This window comes from Dendrobates tinctorius, unplaced genomic scaffold (genome assembly GCF_039654945.1).
Source record: "Dendrobates tinctorius isolate UK_male_01 unplaced genomic scaffold, ASM3965494v1 ptg000099l, whole genome shotgun sequence".
NCBI classification, from domain to species: domain Eukaryota; kingdom Metazoa; phylum Chordata; class Amphibia; order Anura; family Dendrobatidae; genus Dendrobates; species Dendrobates tinctorius.
This window is the reverse complement of record NW_027361767.1, coordinates 5,293,794-5,316,115: the sequence shown is the minus strand read 5'-3', so window position 1 is coordinate 5,316,115 and position 22,322 is coordinate 5,293,794. Positions and strand designations below refer to the sequence as shown.

At 45.3% G+C, this 22,322-nt stretch overlaps 1 protein-coding gene across 1 annotated transcript in view; it reads right to left on the bottom strand.

Moving 5' to 3' along the window:
• Positions 1 to 13,193: 13,193 nt before the first annotated feature.
• The window catches only part of LYL1 (LYL1 basic helix-loop-helix family member), a 75,723-nt gene continuing 66,594 nt past the window's right edge, over positions 13,194 to 22,322 (bottom strand). Inside the window, exon 4 of the mRNA XM_073587472.1 lies at positions 13,194 to 15,939. Within this exon, the coding sequence (XP_073443573.1) occupies positions 15,455 to 15,939 (485 nt within the window). The 3' untranslated portion in view covers positions 13,194 to 15,454. The remainder of the gene's footprint in view (positions 15,940 to 22,322) is intronic.

Genomic DNA, 22,322 nt, shown 5'->3' with positions numbered 1-22,322 from the left:
TCTTTTTTTTACTTTTGAATAAACCTCAATTCTAACTCCAACTCTAACACAATCGTAACCCTAACACAACCCAAATCCCCAACACAACCCTAAAGCAAGCCCAACCCTAACCACAGCCCTAACCCCAACCGTAATTGCAATTTTTTTTATTTTAACATTTTTATGTAACTAAGGAGGTGACAAAGGGGGGGTTTGATTTACTATTTTTGTTTAATTCTGATCACTGTCATAGGGTCAATCACAGTGATCAAAATGAAGCAATAGGAAAAATTTCCTATTGTTGCCGGGTACAGATCTCGGGCCACCATTTTCTTCCAAGAAGATGATGCAGAGGGCCAGGGGACAGAGCAGGAGGGTCCGGGGATGGCGGGGTACCGGGGAGGCTCGGGGGAACACTATTTCTCTCTCCTTTGAAGTGCTAGATCATATCAGAGGAGAGAGAATGAATTGTAAATCAGACTTTTTTTTATCGCTGTTATTCAGTGAATAATGGTGATCACATGATAGCTGGCCCTGATCATGTCTTCCTCAGCTACCCTTGCTAGACGAGACCCCAGAGATTTTCTGAGGCTGGAGGGTGCTATACCTTTATTCCTCAGCGCAGTTAAAAAAGTGGAGCTGAGGAATAAGTACTCTTAACTGCCGACGTTAAAAAGCGTTTTGGCAGTCGTTAAGGGGTTAAAGGAAGTAGCACAGCATATCTGTGCCTGGAGTGTTACTATAGAGGAAGTAACTCTGTCTCCATCCCTCTTTCTCTCACTGGATGAACTGGAGGAAACATGTCTGCAGTCTCAGGGAGTATAAGGCTATGTGCACACGTAGCGGAACTCTTGCGGAAATTACCGCGAGAATTCTGGATTCCATTCCGCGGGAAAATCGCATTTAAATTCCCGCGATTTTCCCGCAGAAAAACTAGCATTTTGCAAGCGATCTGGAGCATTGCTTGGAGAACTGATTGACAGGTTGGTCACACTCGTCAAACACAGTGTTTGACGAACGTGACCAACGTTTTACTACTGAGGCTGCCTATGCGGCTTCAGTAGTAAAAGATAGGATGTAAAAAATAATTAAAAAAATAAAAAATATTGTTATTCTTAGCTTCCGGCATCCCGCGCAGCCTTCCCGCTTCTCTCCACGCTCTCGGTCCCAGTAATCCTTTGCGTGAATGCCCGTGAGACTTCGCACTCCCGCGACGTCATCGCGAATGACCGCGAGACGTTGTGCTCCCGCGAGAACGGACGTCATCGCGGTCATTCTCGCAAAGGATTACTGGCACCGGGAGCGTGGAGAGAGGCGGGAAGGCTGCGCGGGACGCCGGAAGGTGAGAATAACAATATTTTTCATTGTAATTCTATTTTTTACAGGGATATGGTACCCAAAGCCCGGAGGACAGTCTCCTCTCCTCCGGACCGTGGGTACCATCCGCCAATGTTCTGCTTACTTTTCGCATGGTGGGCACAGCCACATGTGGGAAATAAGCGGAACAATGCATTCCTATGGGTGCGGGATCGCCGCGATTCCGCTAAATTAATGAGCATGCTGCGTTTTTTACCACAAAGCGATTCCGCCGCAGAAAAAAACGCAGCATTAGCACAGCATTGCGGAATCCCATAGGAATGCGTTTTCGCTGCAAAATCACGCGTTTAAAACCGCCGCAAAAATGCGAAAAAATCGCGACGTGTGAACATAGCCTAATACTGGGGTTATCACCTCACAATACAAATGATAGGAGCACATTCATCTCAGGCATCATGTACTAGTGTAGTATCAGCTTCTACTGTATGTATATTGAATCAATATTACCTCAGAAATTCATGTGGCCACTAGTGTTGAGCATTCCGATACCGCAAGTATCGGGTATCGGCCGATACTTGCTGTATCGGAATTCCGATACCGACTTCCGATATTTTTTCAATATCGGAAGTCGGCATCGGAATCGGAAGTTCAAAGTTGATTGACAGCCTGACGTCATCATGATGCGCGGTGTGTGCGCATCATGATGCGCCGTCATTTCGGGCCTTCCGGGGGTCTCTGCCGGCCTGCCGGGGAGCTGTGTGGACTGCCCGGGGTCTGTACCGGCCTGCCGGGGGGCTGTGCCGGCCTGCCGGTGGTCTGTGCACCCTGTGGGGGTCTGTACCGGCCTGCCGGGGGGCTGTGCCGGCCTGCCGGGGGGCTGTGCTGATGTCCGGGGGTCTGTGCAAGCATCGTCCGATGGGACTACAAGTCCCATCTGGCGATGCCTGCTACCATGACAGTGATTGACACATTAGCCAATGATGGGACAGTAGTAGTCCCATCATCCAGCTAATGTGTTAAATGTTAAAAAAAAAAAAAAAAAATACTACATACATACTACATACTACATACATACTACATACATACCACATATATACATACATACTACATACATAATACATATATACTACATGCATGCTACATACATACTACATGCTACATATATACTACATACATACTACATACATACATACTACATATATACTACATGCATGCTACATACATACTACATGCTACATACATACTACATATATACTACATGCATACTACATACATACTACATATATACTACATGCATGCTACATACATACTACATGCTACATACATACTACATATATACTACATGCATACTACATACATACTACATGCATGCTACATACATACTACATGCTACATACATACCACATACATACTACATACATACTACATACATACTACATGCATGCTACATACATACTACATGCTACATACATACTACATATATACTACATGCATGCTACATACATACTACATGCTACATACATACTACATATATACTACATGCATGCTACATACATACTACATGCTACATACATACTACATATATACTACATACATACTACATACATACTACATGCATGCTACATACATACTACATGCATGCTACATACATACTACATGCTACATACATACCACATACATACTACATGCTACATACATACTACATATATACTACATGCATGCTACATACATACTGCATGCTACATGCATGCTACATACATACTACATACATACTACATGCTACATACATACCACATATATACTACATACATACTACATACAATACATTCATACAATACATACATAGACATACAGTACATATAACATAGAGTAACATACTTACCAATACTTGTCACATTGTTCCCCGAAGCCATTGTCTTTTACGGAATAAATATTAACATAACAAACCACAAAAATACTCACCCACGATCCGAAGCAGTCCACGAGTGTGTCCCACGACGATCTTGGGTAGAGAACTGCAGCATCAGCTGTTGCTGCCGTTCTCTACGGGCTGCAGGAATCCAATGACGGAAGGTAGGTATCCTTCCGCACTGTATTCCTCCGCCACTTAAAAAAAAAAAAGTCCCTAGTCTCACTTTATGCCATTGCTGCGTGGGAAATTCCCACACAGCAATGGCATAAAGTGAGACTAGGGACTTTTTTTTTTTTAAGTGGCGGAGGAATACAGTGCGGAAGGATACCTACCTTCCGTCATTGGATTCCTGCAGCCCGTAGAGAACGGCAGCAACAGCTGATGCTGCAGTTCTCTACCCAAGATCGTCGTGGGACACACTCGTGGACTGCTTCGGCTCGTGGGTGAGTATTTTTGTGGTTTGTTATGTTAATATTTATTCCGTAAAAGACAATGGCTTCGGGGAACAATGTGACAAGTATTGGTAAGTATGTTACTCTATGTTATATGTACTGTATGTCTATGTATGTATTGTATGAATGTATTGTATGTAGTATGTATGTAGTATATATGTGGTATGTAGTATGTATGTAGTATATATGTGGTATGTATGTAGCATGTAGTATGTATGTAGTATGTATGTAGCATGCATGTAGCATGCAGTATGTATGTAGCATGCATGTAGTATATATGTAGTATGTATGTAGCATGTAGTATGTATGTAGTATGTATGTGGTATGTATGTAGCATGTAGTATGTATGTAGCATGTATGTAGTATGTATGTAGTATATATGTAGTATGTATGTAGCATGTAGTATGTATGTAGTATGTATGTAGCATATATGTAGTATGTATGTAGCATGTAGTATATATGTAGTATATATGTAGCATGTAGTATGTATGTAGTATGTATGTGGTATGTATGTAGCATGTAGTATGTATGTAGCATGCAGTATGTATGTAGTATATATGTAGTATGTATGTAGCATGTAGTATATATGTAGTATGCATGTTGCATGCATGTAGTATATATGTAGTATGTATGTTGCATGTAGTATATATGTAGTATGCATGTTGCATGCATGTAGTATATATGTAGTATGTATGTTGCATGTAGTATATATGTAGTATGCATGTTGCATGCATGTAGTATATATGTAGTATGTATGTTGCATGTAGTATATATGTAGTATGAATGTAGCATGTATGTAGTATGTAGTATGAATGTAGCATGTATGTAGTATGTAGTATGAATGTAGCATGTATGTAGTATGCATGTTGTATGTACAGTATGTAGCATGTAATTTTTTTTTTTTTTTTTACATTCAACACATTAGCCGGATGATGGGACTACTACTGTCCCATCATTGGCTAATGTGTCAATCACTGTCATGGTAGCAGGCATCGCCCGATGGGACTTGTAGTCCCATCGGACGATGCCTGCACAGACCCCCGAAGCCTGCACAGCCCCCCGGCAGGCCGGCACAGCCCCCCGGCAGGCCGGCACAGCCCCCCGGAGCCTGCACAGCCCCCCGGCAGGCCGGCACAGCCCCCCGGCAGGCCGGCACAGCCCACCGGAGCCTGCACAGCCCCCCGGCAGGCCGGCACAGACCACCGGAGCCTGCACAGACCCCCTGGCAGGCCGGCACAGCCCCCCGAAAGGCCCGTACAGACCCCAGAGAGGCTGTACAAGGGAAAAACAGGATTTTTCTTATTCCGATACCGGAAGTCCCATAGACTTGAATGGGACTTCCGGTATCGGAATCGGCGATACCGATACTTTTTTTTAAGATCGGCCGATCCATTCCGATCCGATACTTTGAAGTATCGGACGGTATCGCTCAACTCTAGTGGCCACCATGTTTCCTCATGTGTCTGCTTCAACTTACCTCACACACTGCAGAGGCCGCTCCTGTGTGACCTCCCTGCAGATATTGCTGAGATATCACACATTACTCCTGTGTTACACAGAGTCTTCATGAGTTCTGGGTGCTGCTGACTGTATTATATGGGGAACAAGGGCTGTGAGCAAATATCACATAGGGTCTGCCATTACTATGCTCTCTATCGGGAAGCTGGGCAGTGCTAGACACTGGTGAGAGGGGAGCAGCCGGGGGATGGTATATGTATGATAGGACAGAGCGTGGACACATACAGTGTCAGGGAATGGTATACAGTTGTGGCCAAAAGTATTGACACCCCTGCAATTCTGTCAGATAATAAACACAAATTCTTTGGTATTATTATCTTCATTTAATTTGCCTTAAATTAAAAACACAAAAGAGAATGAAGCGAAAAGCAAAACATTGATCATTTCACACAAAACTCCAAAAATGGGCCAGACAAAAGTATTGGCACCCTCAGCCTAATACTTGGTTGCACAACCTTTAGCCAAAATAACTGCGACCAACCGCTTCCAGTAACCATCAATGAGTTTCTTACAATGCTCTGCTGGAATTTTACACCATTCTTCTTTGGCAAACTGCTCCAGGTCCCAGATATTTGAAGGGTGCCTTCTCCAAACTGCCATTTTTAGATCTCTCCACAGGTGTTCTATGGGATTCAGGTCTGGACTCATTGCTGGCCACCTTAGAAGCCTCCAGTGCTTTCTCTCAAACCATTTTCTAGTGCTTTTTGAAGTGTGTTTTGGGTCATTGTCCTGTTGGAAGACCCATGACCTCTGAGGGAGACCCATCTTTCTCACACTGGGCCCTACATTATGCTGCAAAATTTGTTGGTAGTCTTCAGACTTCATACGCCATGCACACGGTCAAGCAGTCCAGTGCCAGAGGCAGCAAAGCAACCCCAAAACATCAGGGAACCTCCGCCATGTTTGACTGTAGGGACCGTGTTCTTTTCTTTGAATGCCTCTTTTTTTCTCCTGTAAACTCTATGTTGATGCCTTGCCCAAAAAGCTCTACTTTTGTCTCATCTGACCAGAGAACATTCTTCCAAAACGTTTTAGGCTTTTTCAGGTAAGTTTTGGCAAACTCCAGCCTGGCTTTTTTATGTCTCGGGGTAAGAAGTGGGGTCTTCCTGGGTCTCCTACCATACATTCCCTTTTCATTCAGACGCCGACGGATAGTATGGGTTGACACTGTTGTAACCTCGGACTGCAGGGCAGCTTGAACTTGTTTGGATGTTAGTTGAGGTTCTTTATCCAACATCCGCACAATCTTGCGTTGAAATCTCTTGTCAATTTTTCTTTTCCGTCCACATCTAGGGAGGTTAGCCACAGTGCCATGGGCTTTAAACTTCTTGATGACACTGTGCACGGTAGACACAGGAACATTCAGGTCTTTGGAGATGGACTTGTAGCCTTGAGATTGCTCATGCTTCCTCACAATTTGGTTTCTCAAGTCCTCAGACAGTTCTTTGGTCTTTCTTTTCTCCATGCTCAATGTGGTACACACAAGGACACAGGACAGCGGTTGAGTCAACTTTAATCCATGTCAACTGGCTGCAAGTGTGATTTAGTTATTGCCAACACCTGTTAGGTGCCACAGGTAAGTTACAGGTGCTGTTAATTACACAAATTAGAGAAGCATCACATGATTTTTCGAACAGTGCCAATACTTTTGTCCACCCTCTTTTTTATGTTTGGTGTGGAATTATATCCAATTTGGCTTTAGGACAATTCTTTTTGTGTTTTTTCATTTAAGACAAATTAAATGAAGATAATAATAACAAAGAGTTTGTGATTGCAATCATTTTCAGGAAGAAACTGAGTATTATCTGACAGAATTGCAGGGGTGTCAATACTTTTGGCCACAACTGTATGTATGATAGGACAGAGCATGGACACATACAGTGTCGTGGGTGGTATATTTATGATAGGACAGAGCATGGACACATGCCGTGTCGGCCCGGGGGATGGTATATCTGTAAGAGTGTGAACTGTAAGGCTATTTGCACACGGTGTGGACTCTGCTGCGGATCCGCAGCGTTTCTGGCCCTGAGGGTCTGCAGCAGTTTCTGCTGCGTTGTACAGTACCATTGTTTTCAATGGTAAAACAAAAAACGCAGTGCACATGCTGTGGATTTTTCCACGCGGATTTGCTGCGGGTTACAATCCGCAGCATGTCAATTCTTTGTGTGGAATCCGCTGCGGTTTCACAACTTATCCATTATGAGGTATGAAACCGCAGGGCTAAACCGCAGGACTTTTGACCTGAGGATTTACCTGTGGTTTTTTACAAATCCGAGGGGACAAATCCGCAGCTCTAAAAAGTACGTGTGCACATAGCCTCATAGTTTCAGGAGAGCATTAGGATCCTGCTGCTTTTGCAAGTCTGAGCAGAGAGCAGAAGCCCAGGAAACTCTGTGGTTGGATAAGGTGAAGGAAGGTGAAGTGAGGGGCAGAAGAGAGACTGCTGGGTAAGAGACGCAGGGAGGAGCAGCTGGTGAGAGGTGAGGACACTGGACTCTGAAATGATTGTTCTCTGCCAGCGTTTTTGTGAGAGATGCTAATCCTTTCCTCTGGTGAACCAGTGGTTCTGCTGTGGAACAAGTGTTAGATGCTAAAAGGAACGCGGGATGCAGTGACGAGCAGGAGGCAGAGCAAGAGTTAACGGGCACTTTATGCAAAGTAGTGTGCAGTCAATACTCCATGCAGGGAGTTTGTGTGGCGCCCCTGAGGCTCAGTCGCCACAGAGGTACTGCACCTTCTCCTAAGGTGTAGTGTCCCACCATCCAGGTAAGGTGGGAACTCCTTTCCACACTCCAACACTCGCATTCCACACAACAGGGTAGTTCTGCACAGCCACATTGCGGCTCAGTGCTTAGAGAGTAGCAGAGCACCTCTGGTGGTTCCCTGCATGGAACACTGGATGTGCTGGGAGGTGGGTGGAGTTGAGATCCATATAAAAGATTGGGAAGGTTTAGAATTACAGGTCAGTCTGACGGGAGGTCAGGCGAGAGGAGATCAGTCGGAGATCAGTCTGAAGTCAGTCTGAGGGGAGTCTGGACAGTCAGTCAGGAGAGTCTGAGGACGGGTCTGAGAGGAATGAGATCCCTAGAAGAGGGAGAGAAGAAGGAGTGCTGCAGCTGCCTCAGTGATCTGAGCCAGCTGGCACAGGAAAGGAACAAGAGAGAGAAAGACGTAGAACTGCAACCTAAGCTTCCATAGGAAAGAGAGATAAGTACGGAACGAAGGAGTAGAGAGAACAGAGAGGAGTTGTGGGTTGGAAGAGGAACCCTGCCTATAGGTTCTCAGTGCAAGGCCGGGGCCCTGTCCCCGAGGTTGTATGGACACTTATGGTTCTGCAGCAGACACCGGTGGAGTAGTTGGCTGTAAATGCACTACTCCCAACTTAGACTCGGGGCACAACAGCAACTGAGTAGAGAGCCAGGACTCCGGAGAAAGGGGTCCCCGACACCCTGGTGTGGAGGGGTAACCATCTCACGTATGGCCCCCTGTTGTGGAGGGGGTAACAATCTTAGGTATGGTGACACCCTGGTGTGGAGGGGTAACCATCTCGGGTATGACACTCCTGTTGTAAAGGGCTAACAATCTCAGGTATGGCTCCCTGTGTGAAGGGCTAACCATCTCCGGTATGGCCCCCTGGTGTGGAGGGGTAACCATTTCAGGTATGACTCCCTGATGTGGAGGGGTAACCATCTCAGGTATGGCCCCCTGGTGTGGAGGGGTAACCATCTTGGGTATGGACCCCTGGTGTAGAGGGGTAACCATCTTGGGTATAGCCCCCTGGTGTGGAGGGGTAGCCATCTCGGGTAAGGACCCCTGGTGTGGAGGGGTAACCATTTCAGGTATGGCTCCCTGGTGTGGAGGGGTAACCATCTCAGGTATGGCCCCCTGGTGTGGAGGGGTAACCATCTTGGGTATGGCCCCCTAGTGTGGAGGGGTAACCATCTTGGGTATGGCCCCCTGGTGTGGAGGGGTAACCATCTCGGGTATAGCTCTCTGGTGTGAAGGGGGTTACCATCTTGGGTATGGCCCCCTGGTGTGGAGGGGTAACCATTTTGGGTATGACCCCCTCGTGTGGAGGGGTGACCATCAAGGTATGGCTCCCTGGTCACCAGAAGCATTTGTATCTTATAAGACTTTGTTAGGAAAAAGTCCCTGGGGTCATGGCAATCATATTTTGCATGCCTACAGAATAATTTGGCTCCTCCGAGCTAGGAACAGCGGCTGGAGGGGAGTAGAGGTAGGCATGCTTTTCAATACAATCTGTAGCTTCAAGGACCCTTTTTATCATGTGACTTGAGAATTCTGAGGTACAGATTTTGACTGTTTATATTGAACAACTCCTGTTTCTTTCAAGGTTGTCGTCGGGACAATGCTGTGATCTAGTGCATGAAATTAAAGAGCAGTGTACCTAATTTGGTTTCTCTTGAGTCTCTGGGAGTAACTAAGGGTAAAGTAATCAAGTGCATTAACACCAAGGGCGATATGACTATCCCTGGTTACCTTGAGCAAGTGGGAGCAACTAAGGGTAAAGTAATCAAGTTCATCAACACGAAGGGCAATATGACTATCACCAGTGCTCTTGAGTCAGCACAGCTACTGTACATAATGGTGGTTTCTAGAACCAAAAACTGTGAATTGGTGAATTATTAGAGCTGGCTATGATACATGTGTGGGGCCCCTGAGGGTTCAGTTGCCACAGAGGTACTGTACCTCCTCCTGAGGTGTGGTACCCCACCATCCAGGTGAGTTGGAGGCTCCTGACCACGCTCCAACACTCGCATCCCACAAAACACGGTAGTTCAGCAAAGCCACATTGCGGCTCCCTGCTTGGAGTGTAGCAGAGCACCTTTGGTGGCTCCCTGCTTGGAACACGAAACGTGCTGGGAGGCGGGTGGAGTTGAGAATACATAAAAGAGCGGGGAGGTTTAGGATTAGAGGTCAGTCGGTCAGTCAGTAGGAGAGAGTGAGGAAAGAAGATCCCTGGGAGAGGGATGGAGGAAGGAGGTGCTGCAGCAGATCTCAGTGACCTGGGTCTGCTGGCACAGGAAAGGAAAGAAGGAGAAAGACATTGAACTGAAACCTGATCTTCCAAGAGAAGGAGAGATTAGTACGGAACGAAGGAGTAAAAGGGAACAGAGGACGTGGGTTAGGAGAGAACCCTGCCTAGAAGTTCTAAGCGAAAGGCCGGGGCCCGGTCCCCGAGGTTGTATGGACACTAATGGTTCTGCAGCAGACACCGGTGGAGTAGTGGGCTGTAAATGCACTACTCCCATCTAAGACTTGGGGGCACAACAGCAACTTGGATAGTGAGCCGGGACTCAGGAGTAAGGAGTCCCCGAAGCAGGCTACAGCTGTCTGCCGTAAAAGTAGAGTTCTTGGGAACATCTGTCAGGAGGCACTCCAGTGTAACTCAGTACTGGGAGTACTTCACACCAAAGGCGCTATAAAAGGAGACGTTCAGAAAGGTACATGTTGGCGGAGCGTTGGAAGGGAGCATTCCATCTTGCCTGGAGGTTGACTGAGTCCCTGACCCAGAGGACACAGTACGGATGCAGGCACCTGTGTGTACTACAGACTGTGAGTAAAGCGTTGGAACTACAAGCCCTGGTGTCCTCCACTGATTCTCGCGCCAACACACCCAGCACTGCTACACCTTGGTACCAGCTACTACCCCGCTTGTGCCTCTCTTCTACCCCTACATCTACACTGCCCTGGGACTAGAGCTTCCCCTGTGGGGAGCTTTTACATCTTTGCTGCACTATACCATCAGTCCCAGTGGATCTGCACGCAGCGTCGGCTTAACATCTCACTTGCCGAACACCACAGGTGGCGTCACGAACTATTCATCAATTCTATTTCATTGTTCTTTCACCCCCTTTTTGCAATGGAGCCCCAGGGCCACAGACCGGGCCACAGCTTCCGTGACAACTCCCATTGAGATCAACGGGCCCGGTGCCGAGTACACCCCCGATAGCCCTGGCCGGGGCGCTCCACATGCAGCATAATCGTTTTTTGAGGCATGACAGATGTCATTATACAGGTATTCAGACTGCGGCTCCCCCTTTATTATGGTTTACTTTCCACATTCCCCATTATGGGATCCTCACTGCGGGATGTTTAGCGATTGTTATTTCGCTTTAGTTACTTTATTATCAATTACAATTTGAACTCATTGTAACTAATAGAGGAGGTAAAATCTTATGGTGGTGAACAGGCTCGGCTTTGGTGGCCAGCCTCAAGGACGTTGTAATGGTAACATCAGTCAGGAGCGGACACAGTGGTTAAACACAGGAGTGAGGATAATAGGGTCATTGGTGCCCTGAAAATTTACTGGCTCTGATTGAATGGCCCCCCCAGTGCGTGGTGCCCCTTTATGGCTGTCTGTCCTGGTGCCGCCCCTTTATGGCTGTCTGTCCTGGTGCCGCCCCTTTATGGCGGTCTGTCCTGGTGCCGCCCCTTTATGGCTGTCTGTCCTGGTGCCGCCCCTTTATGGCTGTCTGGCCTGGTGCCGCCCCTTTATGGCTGTCTGTCCTGGTGCCGCCCCTTTATGGCTGTCTGTCCTGGTGCCGCCCCTTTATGGCGGTCTGTCCTGGTGCCGCCCCTTTATGGCTGTCTGTCCTGGTGCCGCCCCTTTATGACTGTCTGTCCTGGTTCTGTATGTCAGACAGCTGGGGATATCACAGTACTTGTGAATCCCAATGTGCTAGCACTTCACCTGACTCCTACTGTGATTGTTTTAATCCTGTGATTTAAATAAAGCTGTGGCCATTTTGACAACCAAAATAATATGTTTTGTGTATTTATTTGTTATACTATATGGATGCCACAAAGAGTAGAATTAGTATGTATCGGGGACATTATACTGTATGGGATCAAAATGAGGAACATTACACTGTATAGGGGCCACAATGGGGACATTATGCTGTGTGTAAGCCATTGAGCAGGACATAATACATTTTGGGGGCCACAGAAGTCAAAATTATAATGCGTAGGAGTCACAGAGGGGGACATTATACTGTATAGGGTGAAAAATGAGGGGAAGTATATACTTTAAGGGAGCCACAGAGGAGGATATACTGTATGGGGACGACAGAGGGGGACATTATACTGTATGGGCTCAAAATGAGGAGCATTATACTGTATAGGGGCCACAATGGGGATATTATACTGTATGGGGGCCACAGACAGGAAAGTTATATTGTCCATGATGGAGGACACTATTACTATATATGATCCAGTTGAGGGATAATATTAGTATATGGGCGTCAGGATGGAGGACATAATTACATAGGGCCAGAATGGGGACAAGATTCCTGTGTTTGGGTGAGAATACAGGCCATTATTACCATATTGGGGCCAGAATGGGACACATTATAGTGTATGGGGAACATGATACTAAATGGGGAACCTTATTACTATATTAGAGGCAGAATGGGTGACATTATTTCTGTATTAGGGACAGTATATTTTATGTGGGACACTATTACTATATTGAGGATATTATAACTATTTTACAATGGCAGATATTACTGTATGGGGGAGCAGAATGGGGGATATTACTATATGAGGGTAAGAATAGTAGACACTATTACTGTATTGGGGCCAGGTGTCATGTTGATGGAGCTAATGTGAGCAGCCTGTGGGGTCACTTTGAACACGACTAGGACATTGTAGATCAGCAATTGCAAGGGGAGCTGCCAGCAGCGGATCTTGATGATTTGCCCAAGTGCATAACATTCCTCAAACAGTAATTAATAATGTCATTGATAGCAGCTAAGTGTGTGTATTTCTGCGCGCGGAGCTCACACTGAATTTCCATCATTTCCATATAAGTAACACATCTTCATGACTTTTCCTCCTCGATGTTGCAGTTTCAATGATGAGGGGTGTATATGTGTGTGTATGGTTTATTCATTGCTGGGTTCGCGTACATACTTATGTATCCTATTTCTCCATTACTGACATATATAATCTGTAATCTGATGTGTGTAAAGAAATTAAGATTGGAAATTCGATGGGGAATAATTTTGAACTTTCTATTTCTTGTTTTGTCCCGCAGCATCACGGGGAAACAGTGACTGTTGGCTGCACTATACATATAACATCATTGCATGAAAGCGTCCACATTGTTCTCTCTGGAGCGCGGCATTCCAGTCATTGTTTCGCACAAGGTCGCTTGGTGGACCATTCTTTTGTTCCGGCCATTAAATAGCTCGGGTCCCAGGCTGCGCCGTCAGCTGCTGAATTTGTGTTTCTAGAAAAACAAAACCGCAGAACTCTTGCGAGCAGCACGGCAAGAGCGGCAATCCTGGGATTTGTAGTGCGGCCGCGGCTCCATGAATATGTTACACAGGGCTGTGCAAAATATTACTGCAGGCGGGGGAATCAGATATTCCATTTAGCTCATATTGTACAGGGATCTGTAATAATAACGTAGTGACACCAGTGGTGTATGGAAAGCAGAGGCGGCCTGTAGCACATAGATCCTGCTAATTGTAGGCTGCTTCCTTCTTACACATTGTCCTGCTGCAATATTTCGTTTGGCCCCCGAGGGTACTTGTATATTCTGTTCGTTTTTTACGTCAGTATTCGACTGCATTCACACCTAGCGGTCATGCTGCTGCTCTTAACCGCAGCAACCGCGGCCTTTTTACAGCCTCACTTCGCAATCACTTGAGGCCCGTGAATCTTTTTGCTTAAAGAGAATCCATCACCAGGTTTTTACCAGCTAATTGACGTAGGGTCAGAGACCCTGATTCCAGCGATGTGTCACTTACAGGGCTTCTTGCGGTAATATTTTTTATAAAATCACAGTTTTATCAGGAGGAGATTATCATTAGCGGACCAGTAAACCTGCTGCCAAGTAGAGCTTGACATTCAAGAGCTCTGTAAAACCCCATCACCATCAGCTTTCTGCCTATGCACAGCGTACACAGAAAACTGACAATTTGTGTTATGGGCGGGGTTATACAGGGCTCAGCATTTAGAGAGCTACTAGATCTACAGCAGTTTTATCAAAACTGTATGAAGCAGCTCAGGAATTGAAATTTCACTGGAATCAGGGTATCTGCCTTTATATCACGTCCCTTTCAGATGGGGTAACAGAAAAAAACTGGTAACAGAATTCCTTTAATCTTTCAGTGAAACATCTTTTACCATTGGTGATCTTTTGAGTGAAACAGCTCATTCCATGTAAGATTAAAGGGATTTTCCCGTGAACAAAATTGATTTTAATCAATAAATCTTGGAGAAATAATAATTTCCACAATTGGATGTGTTTAAAAAAAATGTTCCTGTGCTGAGATAATCTTATAAATGTGCCCCTGCTGTGTACTGAGTAATGGCTGTGTCTGACCGATCATACCACATCTCCTGGGCAGGGGAGGAAGCAAAAAAGTGTGCAGATATTACAGCGCGGGATCACAAATCATTTTTACTTTGAGCTAAAACATTTTTTAAAAAACAAGCGAGGAAATGTTCACAGCTGATCCCGTGCTGTCCTGTCTGTATACTTTCTTTTGCTCCCCCCCGCCCAGGAGATGTGGTATGATCAGACCAGGTTCCTGTATGGTAAGACACAGCCATTACACAGTACACAGCAGGGGCACATTTATAAGATTATCTCAGCACAGGAAATTTTTTTTTAAACACATCCAGTTTTGGAACTAATTATTATTCCCAGATGTATTGATTAAAATGTACTTTAAAATTAATTTTGTTTTTTGGAAAAAACCCTTTAGTCATTGTACAGTGAGATACAGAGCTGTCGCAGTTAAGAGCTGCAGCTTGATCTCTCCTTATAAGCCAGAAAAAAAAAATGTGGAATGGGAGCAGAAAAAAAGGATAATGGAAAAATTTGCACCTTTTCAATGTTTCAGAGCCACTCTTTGATATTCGATATTGGGGCTGCGGGAAAAAGCCAATCACATGGCCCCACAGCTCCATAGGGAATGGATGTAGCAGTGGTCGACCACGACCAGCAAGTTATCAACTATCATGTCTAAACCACTTTAAACTACAAAGAAACATCGATATTTTCTTCCTTTACTTGGACAGTGGGTGAAATGCTCCTTTCAGTGATGCAGTGACCATTCTGGTTCTGGAGGTAACGTCATCTGGAGACATTGGACTAAGTTTCGCATAAATGAAAGTAAACCAACCTATGAGCACTAAATATAAAAATGAAAGACAGTTTTGTAACGTGACGTGGTCCAGTGTGTCCATTCAAGAGAGTGAAGTTCTGAAGGAAGATCAGGCCTCCTTCCCTCCACGATCCTCACCGGCTTTCCCTCACTTCTGATGTGATCATAGCGATTTTTGTACTCGTTGAGGAGGAGACACTTTCTCTGTCGCCCTCCTCCTCCTCATCAGTTTCTATGCTATCCCCGCAGCTCCCACACATTGGAGACACTGATCCCTCAAATTGTCTGTTTTTCTCCCTGTCTTCCAGAAGAGGCAGGTTAGCAGTAGGGCTTCGACTTTCTTTGATCTTTGGGACCAAATCATGGACAGTCTGTGTGTATCTTCTCTTTGAAGGAGAAGTTTTAGGAGGTGAGTTGTGTTGGTCGCCCAGCAGACCAACCAGAAAGGTAATGTATCGCATAGCCAGGCGGAGAATTTCATTCTTGCTCAGCTTTTTGTCGGGTGGATGGGTGGGGATCAGTTTCCGTAGTTCAGCAAAGGCGCCATTTACGTTCTGCTGTCTCCAACGTTCACGGCTGTTAGTGAAGACCCGACGGGCGACTTTTTGTGGTTGTCGTACTATGGGATGAAAACATAGGGTTAGCAAAATGAAATCAAATTCTTCATTGTCTTCTGTGACTACAGATGTTCCCACTACTGAGACAGGAGATGACAGTTGGTGCTCATAAAGTTCTATGGAGAACTGTAACCATGGCTTCAGGAGAACTTGCAGCGGAATGTCTATGTCTGCCTCTAGCTCCTCCGTCCTCCATAGAATTTTAAAAGCACCAACTGTCATCTCCTATCTTGGTAATGTGAACTTCTGTCTTCACTGGGTCAGATTGCTCTGTTGCGGAAATGTCTGAATTTTGTCCTTCAGGCATACAGATGGAGACCTGAATGGGGAAGATAATGCAATGGGAACATCGCCTTAGGGCGAATCCAGACGTCCGTGACACACATACCGTGCACAGACTGAGAAGCTCACACTGATAATAGTGTACTTGGACAAGACAAGTCTAAAGATGCTCCAAATATAATAAACTTCATTAGCCACTTTTGACTAAACAGTCTGAAAATGCGCCAATATTATCAAACTCTAATTCTCAATCTTGGCAAGAGCCATCACACCAAATATTGATTGACTATTAGCACTTCTATTTTCTAAAAAGAATAACTACTTTGCAGAATGCTTTCCACACCTGCCTAAAAGTCTTGCAAGTTCAAAATATTAGGACACACAAAGTTCATTTTAATCAATAGATCTTGTAAGAATAATAATTTTCACAATTGGATGTGTCTTAAAAAAAATGTTCCTGTGCCGAGATAATCTTATAAATGTGCCCCTGCTGTGTACTGTGTAATGGCTGTGTCTGACCGTACAGGGACATGGTCTGATCATACCACAGCTCCTGGGCAGGGGAGGAAGAAAAAATGTATACAGACATTACAGAGCGGGATCTCAAATAATTATTTGTTTGAGGTAAAACATATTTTAAAAACAGGCAGGGAAATGTTTTACCTCACAAAAAGAATCAGTTGTGAGCCCATGCTGTCCTGTCTGTATACTCTCTTTGGCGTCCTCACCTGTTGAGAAAATGTGGTATGATCAGACCAGGTTCCTGTACGGTCAGACACAGCCATTACACAGTACACATCAGAGACACATCTATAAGATTATCTCAGCACAGGAACATTTTTGTTAAAAACATCCAATTGTGAAAATTATTATTATTCCAAGATCTATTGATTGACATCAACTTTAAAATTATCTTTGTCCGTGGGAAAACCCCTTTAACCTTTGAATTCAGGTTTCCCATTCAGCCCCATTGCCTCCTAGAGTATAACCTCCGGCCACTCATGCTAACGTATGACATGACAGAATGGTCGGTGGTGCAGAGCTCACTGATACAAGGTTCTGTAATAGGAGACACCGGGGTAACACGTCCGTCCATGACATTTCTTCCTCTTAAATCTTCTCCCAATGCAGGGGTGGCATTTATGCACATGTAATCGAAGTACATGTATCAAAGTACTACTGGCAGTTATAACATGGATGAATGTGACACGCATCTCTATTCTCTTCATACAGGTAACCAGCTTTTCCAATCTCTGCTCTGAATCCACTCCTGTGTCTCCATTCAATGTCAGCAAGCAGTTAATCCTGAATGCTATCTATGTGTTTTCAACTCTGCAAGCTTATATCTGGTATATAGTTTTTTTTTTTAACTTACTCTGCTTGTCCCCTTATGTTGTGAGGTCAAGAAACTTTTCAAAGTGCTTTATGATCCATGTAGTGCTGGACATGTGTTTATTTGACCACAACACTTTATTGGGTCCTGGTGTCTCAATTTAGTGTGATTGATTAACGAGACGAGAGAGAGCAAAAAAAAAAAAATCTTAGCCTTAACCTCCTATATATTCAGACCTAGCTAGGGGGAGCATTTATGCAGGGGTGGCATTTATGCACATGTAATTGAAGTACATGTATCAAAGTACTACTGGAAGTTATAACATGGCAGTTAGACAGGGCAGGAGACAGGTAAGACATTTATATACATCTACTCCCTGTACATTTGGAGTACAACAAATATATACCATATGCATTTGTGTAATTTATATCCTGGCCGCTGCATTCACACACATCCACCGCCCTGGCATTAACTCTCTACACTCCAACCATATCGGCCCCTCACTCCTTTCCTCTCCTATGTATAGCACTCATGCTCTTTTCACATTGTTAAATTGCACAGATCCAGTCAGTCCAACCATTCAACATCAGAGACGCTCTCACAAATCACTTAACCATCTGCTCACTCTTTCTAGCCTCCTTCTCCTAGTCGCAGGAGACATTGCTCCCAACCCTGGTCCCCCATGTTATAGAAAGTCAAACCTCCCGACTGCTACACTTAGAAACCCCTCTAATCTTATTAATATTCCCTGCATGCCATCTGTCTCTCTTAATTGTGCACTTTGGAATTCTCGCTCAGTGTGTAACAAACTCTCCTTCATCCATGACTTCTTCCTTTCTAATTCTCTTAACCTCCTGGCTCTTACTGAAACCTGGATCCAGCAGTCAGACACCACCGCTGCTGCTGCTCTTTCATACGGGGACTACACTTCTCTCATACCCCAAGATCAGACAGTAGAGCAGGTGGAGGCGTTGGTCTGCTCCTATCATCAAAATGTACCTTTCAGGTTATCCCTCAAGTACCCTAACTAGTCTTCCCTTCTTTTGAGGTCCATGCCGTCAGACTCTACACCCCCTTCTCCATGCGAGTGGTGGTGGTGTATCGTCCTCCCGGCCCCTCCCATCAGTTCCTGGATCATTTTGCCACTTGGCTTCCACATTTTCTCTCCTGTGACATCCATACCCTCATCATGGGAGATTTCAACATCCCCATTGCTCTTCCCCTCTCCCCATCTGCTACTCACCTTTTATCTCTAACCTCCTCGTTTGGCCTTTCGCAGCTTACTAATTCTCCAACGCATGAAGACGGAAACTCCCTCGACTTGGTCTTCTCTCGGCTTTGTGCAGTGGATGATTTTGCAAACTCCCCTGTCCCGCTCTCTGAACACAATCTTCTTTCATTCTCTATCAAGAACTGCCAGGCTGCTCAGGTCACCCCCACTGTCCAGACTTATAGAAACATACAGGCCATTAACACCCAGAAACTTCTGAAGAACTTGCAGTCTTCATTGGCCCCTATCTCCTCCCTCTCCTGTCCTGATTCTGCATTGAAGCATTACAATGAAACACTTCAAAGTGCCCTGGATGAATTTGCACCCCCTATAAATAGAACACCACAACACAGACGGCGACAACCCTGGCACACGGTGCAAACACGTTTCCTGCAGCGGTGCTCCAGGTGCGCCAAACGTCTGTGGAGAAAATCCAATCTACACGAAGATTTCATCCATTTTAAGTTTATGCTTAGAACATACAACACTGCCCTTCACCTCTCCAAACAAACCTATTTCAACACCCTCATCACCTCACTGTCCAATAACCCGAAACGTCTCTTTGACACTTTTCATTCTCTATTCAATCCAAGAGTACAGGCCCCAACCACGGAGCTCCGAGCTGACGATCTGGCCAATTACTTCAAAGAAAATATTGACCAGATCCGACAGGAAATTATCTCCCAATCACCTCATACCATGCACTGTCCTCCCTCCCCCACTGCATCTAACTCACTCTCTGATTTTGAACCAGTCACAGAAGAAGAAGTAAGCAGGCTCCTTGCATCTTCTCGCCCAACCACTTGCACCAGTGACCCATTTCCGTCACAGCTCCTCCAGTCCCTTTCCCCTGCTGTCACCCCTCACCTAACTAAAATATTTAACCTCTCTCTCTCTTCTGGTATTTTTCCCTCCTCATTTAAGCATGCCATCATACATCCACTACTTAAAAAACCATCCCTCGACCAAAACTGTGCCGCTAACTATAGACCTGTCTCTAATCTTCCCTTCATCTCTAAACTCCTGGAACGCCTGGTCCACTCCCGTCTTATCCGCTATCTCTCAGAAAACTCTGTTCTCGACCCTCTCCAATCTGGTTTCCGCTCTTTACACTCCACTGAAACTGCCCTCACTAAAGTCTCTAATGATCTGATAATAGCTAAAGCAAATGGTCATTACTCCATGCTAATTCTCTTGGATCTCTCTGCAGCATTCGACACTGTGGATCATCAGCTCCTCCTCACTATGCTCCGTTCCATTGGCCTCAAGGACACCGTTCTCTCCTGGTTCTCCTCCTATCTCTCCGACCACTCCTTTACTGTATCTGTTGCCGGTTCCTCCTCCTCTCACCTTCCCCTTACTGTTGGGGTCCCCCAAGGATCGGTTCTAGGCCCCCTCCTCTTCTCCTTGTACACTGCCCCTATTGGTCAAACAATCAGTAGATTTGGTTTCCAGTACCATCTCTATGCTGATGACACCCAATTATACGCTTCTTCTCCTGACATCACGCCAGCCTTTCTAGAAAACACCGGCGATTGTCTAAACGCTGTGTCTAATATCATGTCCTCACTATATCTGAAACTGAACCTGTCAAAGACTGAACTCCTGGTGTTTCCTCCCTCTTCTAATGTACCTATACCCGACATTGCCATTTCTGTGTGTGGTTTCACTATTACTCCCCAGCAACAGGCCCGCTGTCTTGGGGTCATACTTGATTCCGAGCTTTCCTTTGCCCCCCACATTCGATCAGTGGCTCGCTCTTGTCATCTGCACCTCAAAAACATTTCTAGAATTCGACCTTTTCTTACTTTTGTCTCTGCAAAAACTCTTACTGTTTCTCTTATTCATTCTCATCTGGACTATTGTAACTCTCTTCTAATCGGTCTCCCTCTTACCAAACTCTCCCCTCTCCAATCTGTCTTGAATGCTGCAGCCAGGATCATATTCCTCACCAATCGTTACACCGATGCCTCTACCTTGTGCCAGTCATTACACTGGCTACCCATCCACTCCAGAATCCAGTACAAACTTATTACCCTCACCCACAAAGCCCTCCATAGCTCAGCACCACCTTACATCTCCTCCCTTGTTTCAGTATACCACCCTACCCGCGCCCTCCATTCTGCTGATGACCTGAGGTTAGCATCCTCAATAGTCAGAACCTCCCACTCCCGTCTCCAAGACTTTACACGTGCTGCGCCAATTCTTTGGAATGCACTTCCCAGGTCAATACGATTAGTCCCCAATCCCCAAAATTTTAAGCGTGCCCTGAAAATGCATTTATTCAGACTGGCCTATCACCTCAACACATTAACCTAATCTATCCCTGTGTGGCACAGCCAAAAGTTTTACCATAACCAGGTTCCCCGCATCATGTTCCCACATGCTTTATGCATCCATTAGCCCTCTGTGTCTGTACTGTTACACACTTAACATTATGGCTGGTCCATACAATCAGGGCAACTGTTACCACCCACCTTTCGTGTCTACCTCATAGACTGTAAGCTTGCGAGCAGGGCCCTCATTCCTCTTGGTATTTGTTATAATCTATGTGATTATTGTTATGCTGTAATGTCTATTGTCTGTACAAATCCCCTCTGAAATGTAAAGTGCTGCGGAATATGTCGGCGCTATAAAAATAAAATTTATTATTATTATTATCATCCGTGAGTGATATTTTCGAGAAGTGGAAGGAACCACTCAGCCAAAGAGTGGAGACCCCATATTGTTACAGAGCGGGGGGCTCAGTACTGAGGAGCAGAGGGCAGAAAAGTCACCAACACTTTCCTGACTCCATAACTACAGAGCTTGTTTTTCAGGCTCGGCCTCAATCTCCTTAGTTCCAGTGATGAGAAATCTTTATCTTAAACACAAGACATTGTGGACAATTACAGCTCCCAGCTTTGGTGGAATAGTTTGGGGAAGGCCCATTTTTGTCCCCATGATTGTGCACGGTGGACAAAGTCCGCATAGACATGGTTGAGTGAGTTTGGTGGAAGAACATGACCGACCGCACAGTGTCTGGACCTCAGCCCCCTCCTTTAGGATAAACTCTAACAGAGATTGTCAGCCTGGCCACTCTCTAACATCAATTGCTCTACTGGATGAATGGACAAAAATTCCAATGGACACCACAACACCTTGTAGAAAGCCTTCCCAAAAAAGTGGAAGCTGTTATAGCTGCAACTCCATAGTAATGCCTGTGGATGTAGAATGAGAAGTCATGAAAGCTCCTGGATGTGTAAGGTGGAGGAGCCCCATTTGATCCACATACTGTATACTAGATGGATATTTGTCCACATAGTATATATTGTGAGAAGGTCACTGGTAAAATACTGGAGGAGAGATATGTGCCACTCACGATGTTAGCCTCAGTGATATGAACCTGGAAAAGTGCTCCAGCATACTAAGTGTTGTGAGGGGTTAATCGGTTGTTTTAAGGGCTGGGCTTTAGTGAACAGCTGAAAAGTGGGTGTGAGGCTGTTCACCGCCTCTCCACC